General features: G+C 47.9%; 1 protein-coding gene across 1 annotated transcript; it reads left to right on the forward strand.

Annotated features, from left to right (window-relative positions):
- Positions 1-3760: 3760 nt before the first annotated feature.
- Positions 3761-9568, forward strand: KLF18 (KLF transcription factor 18). Its single transcript, XM_077334024.1, has 3 exons — positions 3761-3978; positions 5195-6176; positions 7096-9568. Exons 1-3 carry the CDS (start codon positions 3886-3888, stop codon positions 7269-7271), a joined length of 1251 nt encoding a protein of 416 aa, XP_077190139.1. The 5' UTR covers positions 3761-3885; the 3' UTR covers positions 7272-9568.
- Positions 9569-9946: the final 378 nt, after the last annotated feature.

The following is a 9946-nucleotide window of genomic DNA, read 5'->3' on the forward strand; positions in this document are numbered from 1 at the left end:
AAATATCCAGAACAGGAAACCAGCCAAAAAAGCACTTGGGCCTCCAATGACAAAGGAATAAAGGGATTGCTAAAGCAACATAGAGAGATGGCAGAGAAGGTTTATGGCTTTTTTTAAAAAAGAAGAACAATTGGTTCTTAAATGCTGCTTTTCTCTACCAGAAGGAGTCTCTAAGTGCCCTACAATCACTTTCCCTTTCCTTTCCCCACAACAGACACCCTGTGAGGTAGGTGAGGCTGAGAGATATTACTGCTCAGCCGGAACAACTCTGTCAGTCCTGTGGCGAGCCCAAGGTCACCCAGCTGGTTGCATATGGGGGAGCGCAGAATCTAACCTGGCTCGCCAGATTGGAAGTCCATACCCCTAACTACTACAAGAAGCTGACTCTCTATGGAAATTGTTGGGGTCATATCCCTGCCACAGCCCCTATTTTCAGGAAGGTAGTCTGAAGGACTGAGCCAAATTGAGGTGGCCAGAAATTCTGGACCTACTGGGGAAATTCTAGACCTACTGATAATTCTCCCGGTCCTGATGGCATACACCCAAGAGTTCTTAATGAACTCAAATATGAGATAGTGATCTACTAACCCATATATGTAAACTATCACTGAATTCAGCCATTGTACCAGAGGAGTAAACGTGACACCAATTTTTAAAAAGGGATCCAAAGGGGGACCAGGAAATTCCAGGCCAGTTAGCCTAATGTCTGTCCTAGGCAAATTAGTAGAAACTGTAATCAAAGACAGAATTTTTAGGCATGCTGCAAAAGGAAGTCCTGCCTCACCTTATGAAGTTCTCTGAGAAACTGAACAGGCATGTAGACAATGGTGACCCAGTAGACATTATACATCTGAACTTTGAAAAGTCTTTTGGCAAGGTACCTAAGCAAAGACTCCTGAGGAAATGAGGCAGTCTTGGGATAAAAGAATGGGATCTCTTATGGATTAAAAACTGGTTAAACTGGAACCAAAGAGTAGGAATCAATGGACAGTTCTCACGCTGGAGAGAAGTAAGCAGAGGGGTCCCACAGGATCAGGATTGGGGCTGGTACTCTAAGTTATTCATCAGTGATCTGGAATAGGGGTGAGTAGTGTGATGACCAAGTGGGGTGCTAAAAGCGTCAAGATAAACAATTATGATGATACCTAATTATTCAGGATGGCGAAAACCAAGTCTGACCCAAAAGGACCTCCACAAACTGGGCAGTTGGGTGTCAATGTGGCAAATGAAACAGAGTTGATAAGTATAAGGTGATGTATATTGGGTCAAAAAATCCCAGCTTGAAATATATGTGAATGGGGCCTGAATTTGCTGATATTGAGAGGGGGAAAAGATCTTGGGGTTGTAGTGGATAACTCAGTGAAAATGTTAACTGTGAGCAGCAGCAGTGAAAGGCAAACTCTATGTTAGAGATTATTATGAAAGATTGAGAATAAAATGGCCAATATTGTACTGCTCCTGTATAGATCTATGATGCGGCTTCATTTGGAATACTATATAGAGTTCTGGCCACCACATCTCAAAATGGACATTGCAGTGCTGGAAAAAGTACAAAGGAGAGTAACCAAGATGATTAGGTGGTTGGGGCAAGGTTGAGTTGTGGGACTTTTCCATTTAGAAAAGAGATGACTAAGGGGTGGAGGACATGATAGAGATTTATACAGTTGTGCATGGGGTGAAAAGAACTGACAAAGAGAACATTTTCTCCCTCTTCAAAAATAGTAGAACTTGAGGGTAGCTGATGGGTAGTAGGTTCAAAATGCACAAAAGGAAATACTTTTCACAGAGAGTGATTAAAATATAGAATTTGCTCTCAGTTAGTTAGATTCACGGATGATAAGTCTATCGGTGGCGACCAGGCATAGTGACTGAGGGAGACCTCCACATTCAGAGGCACTAAACCACTGAATCCCATAGTCAGAAAGGAATATCAGAGGAAGGCCTTGGACTCTGTACTCTGTTATTGGCTGCCCCAAGGAACTGATTGGCCAATGGGTGAGACAGGATGCTGGACTAGGTGGCCTGTTAATCTGATCCAGCAGGGCTCTTCTTATGTTGTTATGCTGAGTGAAGCCATACATTTGGAATCTGTCTGGCATTACAGTCCCACTTGTGGGCTTTGTCTTATTTATTTATTTAACTTTTATTCTGTCCTATCTCAGCACACTCCGGGTGTTTCACAACATAATTAAAATCACATAAAATTCTGAAGTACAAAAAAACCCCTCTAATTCAAATTAATGTTGTCCATAAAAATCTATTATGGGATGTTCTTGGACCTTAACCAAGGCTGCATAGCACAAACCCACTGGTCCCATCCCAATGGTATGTAAGATGCTAAACTTAAGAAAGAATCCCTAAACAATAAAACAGCAATGGACTATACTGTTGATGGAAGTTGTTCAACCCCCTTTTTTGCCAGGCTATTAAAAACTAACAACTGCAGTAATACTTTGATGGTGGTGAGTGGCAGCAAGCATGGCAGTTGACCTTATTTTCATGGCAAGGTTTTCATAAGAGGTATGAATTGACAGGGCATTCAGTTTGCAGCAGAGAAACTACATGGGCTGCTGACATTATAATTCTATCGTTTTAGTCTTATACCTTATTTTATTCTTATATTCTTATTTATATTCTTATATTTTATTCTTTATACTTCTTGCTAGGGATGAAATAATAGTTCCAACAATATAAACATTCTGATTTTGCAGCTCTGAATTGTCTAGAAAATGCTCACCGTCCTCAAGGTCTGGAACTTTTTAAATACCCTCACAAAAGAGCATGTTGTTTTTACTCAAGATGAATGAATACAGAACACCTTCAATCGGTCTCATCCACATTCACTGGCAGCCTCATAAGCCTCTCCATTCAGCTTCATGGGGTAATAGAGAGCAATAACCATTCATCTACATTGCAGCCAGCTAAGACTGCCACCATCCAGGTGGGGCCTGGAGATCTCCTAGTTATTACAACTTATCTCCAGGCAACAGAGATGTTTCCCTCGAGAAAATGGCCATTTTGGAAGGCATCACACTCCCACTGAAATCCTGCCGTCTATGGCAGGGGTAGTCAACCTGTGGTCCTCCAGATGTTCATGGACTACAATTCCCATCAGCCCCTGCCAGCAAATGCGGGAATTGTAGTACATGGGAATTGTAGTACATGAACATCTGGAGGACCACAGGTTGACTACGCCTGCTCTACGACATTATACCCCACTGAAGTATCCCCCCCCCAAAAAAAATATCCAGGAATTTCCCAACCCAGCTATGACTGGGCAACTCCCCCCCCCCACCCCAAGGTTTGGAGGGTCTCTGGCCTCAGCCCTATGCTGGTAAAGTCAGCAAGACTGAGTACTGTGCAGATCTGGCAGTGTAATTTATTGGGCTTGGAGGAGGGGGCAGCTCTCTCTGGTGCCACATCCTAATCCTGAAATCATTCCCAGTGAAGAAGCTCCAGGGAAGGTCTATTTGTTCTGTGTAAATATGGGTGCTTTCAGAAATACACTGATGAGGAAGGAAGAGAATACTGCTTTGCTCCCCAAATGCTGGTAGGATCCCCTAATAGACTGACAGTTTATTAACCAAAACTTGCTTTCTTCCCACTTTCCTGGCCAAACACATAAGTGTGTGGTGGGTGTGGTCGTTCCTTTTGTAACCAAATCAGAAGGTTAGGCTCATGAATATATAAAATTCCCCTCCACCAATTAGAGTGTAGGACAGCTCTTAGCCGTTTGGAAAGCTCCTACTCAGCTGATTTGCCTGTTGGACCCGAGGAAACTTTTCCTGCTTGGGGAAGGCGTTGAGCGCTCGGTCGGTGCCTGGAGGGGACTTACTGGACTTCGGGCAGGTTCCGAGCTCTTTCCCGCTCGAGCCAGCGTGCGAGATGAGCGTGGCCGTGGACGAAGCCGTCTTGCCGTCCATTTCCACTTTTGCTGGTTTAGTGCCGGTGGAAAAGAGGCAACCCGAGATGGTCCAGGTGAGACGCCGCGCCGCCCGCCCTCTCCCAGGGAATTGGCTTGTCTGCCGGCGCGCAGGGCGAAGGTTGGCGAGGGGCCCTTCGAACCAGAAGGCGCTGCCAAAAAGGGGCCTGACAGTAGTGTCGGGGGAGGGTGGCGGGGGGACTTCAGGAAAGCTGGGCTCCAACTCTCTGGCGACATTTACTTTTGCTCCCAAGGAGCTGCTGCGAGCTAGGCTTCATAGCACAGCGATAGTTATCCTGGGGCTTATGACGCTCTTGGCACGAAAGGGCTGCCGCCCCACTTTAGCACCCTCTAATAACTTGTCTGCCTGAGCTGGGGCCAATGCGACGTAAAAGACCCAAATAAGAGAAGATGAATTCATTTTCCATTCTAAACTTTATTTATTTGGGGTACGGAGAATGCGTGGAATATAAATGTCGCTCCAATAACTCACCCCGATCCTGTCCATATTTACTCGGGGGGGGGGGGGAAGCCCCGCTGATTTCAATTCGGCTTGTTCCCAATGCGTATTTGGTTTGGAGCAGGGAAGGCGCTGCTGGACACGTTAATTTGATGTCGCCATTCTTGGGCACAAAAACTTTGCGGGGATTCTTATTCAGTTTTGCGGTTGGATTCTAAGCCGACGAGCCGAACTGTGTATTACAAAAATGGTGTAAGGAATCGTTGTCATTTATGAGGCACCCCATTGCCCCCTTCCCGTAGAGACGCTGTTGAAGCCTCGGCGTGCGGAGGACATGTCATTCGCTCCTGGCGTCCTTTTCCTTGGGGTGGCGTGGAAGGGGGACCCCGCGGGCAGCGGAAGCACCCTGAACTCGGCGCGTGGGCTGTGGGGGTGCCTTGGTGATGCGGTCTCGGTGTTGGCCCATTCCGAAATCGCAGCTGGGTGCCAGGAGTTTAGCGCGGCTGCAGGGGCGACGCGACCATATCGCCTGCTCCCCTGAGTTTCGAAAGTGTCTTTGGGGGGTGGGGGCAGTGGACCGCGTAAATGCCTGGCTGCTCGCCTTCAGGGAGCGCGGCGCTCCGGAGGGAAAGGGCCGAATGAGAAAGGCTCGGAGCGCCGGGCACGCCCTGCTCGTGGAGGGAAGCGCGCAACCCGTTTGTCAGGTTTTTTGTGGTGGGGGGGGGGGCTATAAATAGCCTCGGGCGGCGGCTCCCCCGACGGGGCGCCCCGGTTGGCCTTCCCCCTAACCCCCTTTTCTCCACTCGTGGCAGGGGCTGAGAGCGCCTCACGTGGAGAACGTCAAGAGGGAAGCCGAGGAGCTGGGCCACTTCGTGGACTTGGACTTTATCCTGGCTCACACCACCAACGGGCAGGCCGGCGGGGTGGCGGCTCCCCCCAACCCCAACCCCAACTACCCCCTGCCCGAGACTCCCGAGAGCTGCGGGACGACCTACGACAGCGACGGCTCCAACTACCAGGCTCCCCATAAGTTCGCGGCGCCCTACACGCCCAGCCCGGGCCACAGCTACATGGCCGAGCTCTTCACGCCGGACATGCAGCACCAGCAGCAAGCCGCGCCGGGCCCGGGCTCCTGCGACCTCCAGCCGCGGGAGTACACCGAGCTGCGCGCCCCGGCCATGGCCCACCCTCACGCCGCGGGGCCGCCTCGGCCCCTGTCGCTGGGGCACCTGCGCGTCAAGCAAGAGCCCATCGACGGGCACGCCTGCATGCTGCGCGGGCCCCCCGACTGCCTGGGGCCCGCCCCTCTGGACCACAGCTCCCCGCCCCTGTCGGCCCTGGGCCAGCACCACCCCCCGCAGCAGGCGCCGCCGCCGCCTCCCGTCACGCACCACGCGGCCGCGGCCTTCCCCACCAAGGCGCTGGGCCCCCCGGGGGTGGGCGACGTCATGCAGGCGCACCTGGGCGCCCCGCCGCCCGTCTTCGCGCGCCCTCCCCACCCCTTCCCGCCGCAGTTCAGCGGGCAGCTGCCGCCCCAGTTCCATGGACACTTCAGCGTCTTCCGGGAGCCCCTGAGCGCGCATCACCAGGGCCTCCACGGGCTGCTCGTCACGCCGCCCAACTCGCCCGTCTTGGATTACTTTGCCCCGGTGGCTGCCGAGGGCGGCAAGGCCAAAAGGGGCCGGCGCTCCTGGGCGCGGAAGCGCACCGCCACCCACAACTGCGAGTACCCGGGCTGCGGCAAGACCTACACCAAGAGCTCGCACCTCAAGGCGCACATGCGGACGCACACGGGTAAGAGCGGGAGGGTATCTGTTAATTCCTGCATTGTACAGGGGGTTGGACTAGATGACCCTGGTTCTCTGATTCTAGGGCCTTCGCTTCGCAGGCGCTGGGTGTGAGTAGACGAGGCTTTGGCCGCGGTTACAAGGCGAGGGGCCGGGGGCCGGCGCGCTTTCCTCTGCCTGAACGAGCAAGAATAAGGTGGAGAGCTTTTCAGGCGGGCACAGATCTGATCGCGAGGGAGAAAGGGCGCTCCTAATGGTGCAAAGTGTGTAGACGCGGAGTAACTGCTGTTATTATCGATTGCTGTTTAAGCAGTTGCGATCTGCCTGGTGCTGGTGGCCGTGGAGTTCCTGGAGGTCCTTAGCTGAGCCGGTGTAGTGTAGCCGGATCCCTTCAGATATCAGAAACTAAGCAGAGTCTATACTTGGATGGAGATCACCAAGGAAGACTTGGCAGAGGAAGGAAACCAACTGCATAATCACTTACTTTGGAAACTCTATGGGTCACCATAAGAAGGTTGTCACTTGACATCACTTTACAGGGCAGCTAGGAGAGGAGATAGTAGCTGCAAGGATATGTGCAGTTAAGAGCATGCAGCTCCTTATTGGTTTTATCGCCTTTGGTTGTAAAGCAGAACAAACTTAAATCCACTGGCACCTTTAAGACCAAAGTTTTATTCAAGGTATGAGCTTTCATGTGCATGCACACTTCCTCAGATACAATATAATGACTGTAAAGCAGTTACTGGAGCCATTTCAGTGCATGAAAATACACGAGGACAGATTTCATGAGGGGAAGCGCATAATGGGGAGAGTGCCTTCATCCCAATAGGTTTTGGGACAGAGGAGTTGGTTGCCAGTGGACTTGGGCTCTGAAAGAAAATTTACAATGCTTTTTGTCAGGCTGAGTTTATTCTCTTCTTTGCCAGGTGAGAAGCCTTATCACTGTAATTGGGAAGGATGCGGTTGGAAATTTGCAAGATCTGATGAACTGACACGCCACTACCGGAAACATACTGGCCACCGACCCTTCCAGTGTCATCTCTGTGAGCGTGCCTTCTCCCGATCAGATCATCTGGCTCTGCACATGAAGAGGCATATGTGAAATTTGGCTCATTTCCAGGGGAGGGGTATAGTAGGGCTTGGAGAAGAGGGATGGGGGGGATATAAAGAGACTGAGAACTCTTATTTATGAAGGCATGGAATATTTTCTTATTGGAGTAGCTGATTTATGTATATACTAGTGAAAAAATTTAATATTTAAAGAAGACATCCACATGGCTCTTCCATAACAATATGGGAAAGTTTACATATTTAAGAGGGAATAGTTACACAAATCTGGCTGCAGCAAGGCCTCAAGGGTATATGGGAAACTGCACTGAAGACTTTGCGTGTGTGTAGTAGGATGGTGGTAGTATCTGCCACCCCTTTCCAGATCTTCAGTCTGCATGCAGCCATAGTGTATACATGATGTTGACTGTCTTGAGCTGTTTGTAAGATTTTATCTTTTTGTATTTTTAACTCTTTAGTGATCTTTCCTTGTAATATACAAAAGCTCTGACTTAACTGCCTTTAAATTAGATAACCTTGATAGGATGAGGACTATTGAAAATTGATAGACATCTACTACAGACAAAGTAAGCTTTGTGCTACAAAGTCCACAAAGCCCTAATACATTGGTTTGTCTTTACCGTGCTGCAACATTTCATTGCTTGCAGCAAGATTTAACAGTGCTACTGCTCTGAGAATGGTCCCTTTGGTCTTCAAAGAGAAAGGGCCCAACAAAAAGGGTTCAAGGACTTGCACTAAGTGTTGGACCTGAAGTGAATTGCATGCATTAAAACAATGGTATCTGCATCCCCTTTAACCAACTGTGCGATTGGAGATTCAAAGACAATTAATTGCGGTCACTCAACCTTTTAATTATGGCATGACATTTGATATGTATTTTATAGAACTAGCACTTGATTGCTAGTACTTGGTTCCAGTTTGCCAAAATATTGCTGACGACTTGAAGGCTGAGTTTGGAATAATCGCACAAAATGTCATTTGTGAAAGAGGCCATACAACCAAAACATAAACAAAGTCCAGCTTCTATAGGTAGGATGTAGGAGTCAAAGTATCTGGTGACCAATATCTTATAGCTCAATCCTAAGCATATTTACTCAGGCACTAGACTCACTGAGTTTACTGGGATTTGATCTAAAGTAAGCATGCATAGGATTGTAGTGGTAAAGTGTATTTTTTTTTCTTTCCAGCTCAGGGATGCTGCCAAACCAGGATTAACAATAACATTTGTAGTCTGCAATTAATCCTGTAAAATTGTGAGACTTATGTGCTGTCACGTTTGGAGCAAAAGCCTCAATAAGTTGCCTTATGAAAGTAAAATAGAAATCAGTTGCTGGACTGCTAGTCCACTGGAATTCTTGTGCACTGTAATCCTATATGATTATTCATAAGGAGGCCACTGGCACTGAATTCAGAGGGACCTACTCCCAATAAGTGTGTCAAGGATGGCAGCTATAGCTGATTGATTGTTTTATTTTTAATCAGTTGACTACATTTGCTTAATTGCAATACCTCAAGGTGCTATTTAATGTGCATGTATAAAAAAACAACAATGTTTAGTCTTTGTTTAGGGGAAAGAGCCCTGTTATCAGATCTCAGGAGCAGGGATCTCCAGGACCCACCCAGGTTCAGGAATTGGGTGACTTTTTTTGAGAGTTGTACCCAGGTCTTGCAAGTCAGTTGGTGTTGTCTGAAATCTTGCTTCCAGGTTCTAGAAGACTCCATATGCAGTTTTCCTACAGTTAATGATTTGGCTAATGAACTGCAATTCTTTTAATCTGATGAAAAATATAGATGATCAGTTGCATTGATTAAAGCTGTATTTTAGGACCTGACAGCTGAAAGGGGAGCTAGGAATCTGTCCCAGCCTCCTGTGGCAATGAGTTATGTGGAATAATTTGTGAGTCTTACTGTGGCTGTAGTTGCCTCCTCCAAAGATGATCACTAAGCCAGGTACTGCTGCAGCTGCAATTTTTTCTAGGCAGCTTTTGAGTTATTTTTATAAAGGGCATTTTTGTCCATTTCTGCTATACTTGAAACTTTCTTTCTGAAGAGAAAAGGACTCTCTGAATATGTAGCTTAATGCAAAAAAGTTTTAATTCTTTCTTTTTAAAACAAATTCTGTAATGTTTTTAACATTTTCTTGTACAGTGAATGACCTCAGCTTTTGGTATGTGCACTGCACCTGTTCTTGTATATATTGTTAATTAACATTTCTTTGCTTGGGCCCCTGATATCTCCCATGAGAAATGTTAGTTCTCTAAAAGCATACCTTTGAGATGTTGTTGATCCAATTTAAAACAAATAAATAAAATCTTTAAAGTTTGTTTCCAACTTTCCTACCTGAAGAGGGACAGGTACTGCAAATCAGGGTGGGCTTGGAGGGAGGCTTTGTTTAGCCTGCTCAAAACATGTCTGGGGGTGGCAGCGTAAAGTGCCATCAAGTTGCATCTAACTTTCAGTGACCCCATAGGGTTGAAGAGGCAAGAGACATCCAGAGGTGGTTTGCCACTGCTTGCCTCTGCATAGCTACCATGGACTTCTTGGTCTCCCATCCAAGTACGGAGACCAGTTTGGTGTAGTGGTTAGGAGTGCGGACTTCTAATCCGGCATGCCAGGTTCGATTCTGCACTCCTCCACATGCAACCAGCTGGGTGACTTTGGGCTCGCCACGGCACTGATAAAGCTGTTCTGATTGAGCAGTGATATCAG

Source organism: Paroedura picta, chromosome 4 (genome assembly GCF_049243985.1).
Source record: "Paroedura picta isolate Pp20150507F chromosome 4, Ppicta_v3.0, whole genome shotgun sequence".
In the NCBI taxonomy this organism is placed as follows: Eukaryota; Metazoa; Chordata; class Lepidosauria; order Squamata; family Gekkonidae; genus Paroedura; species Paroedura picta.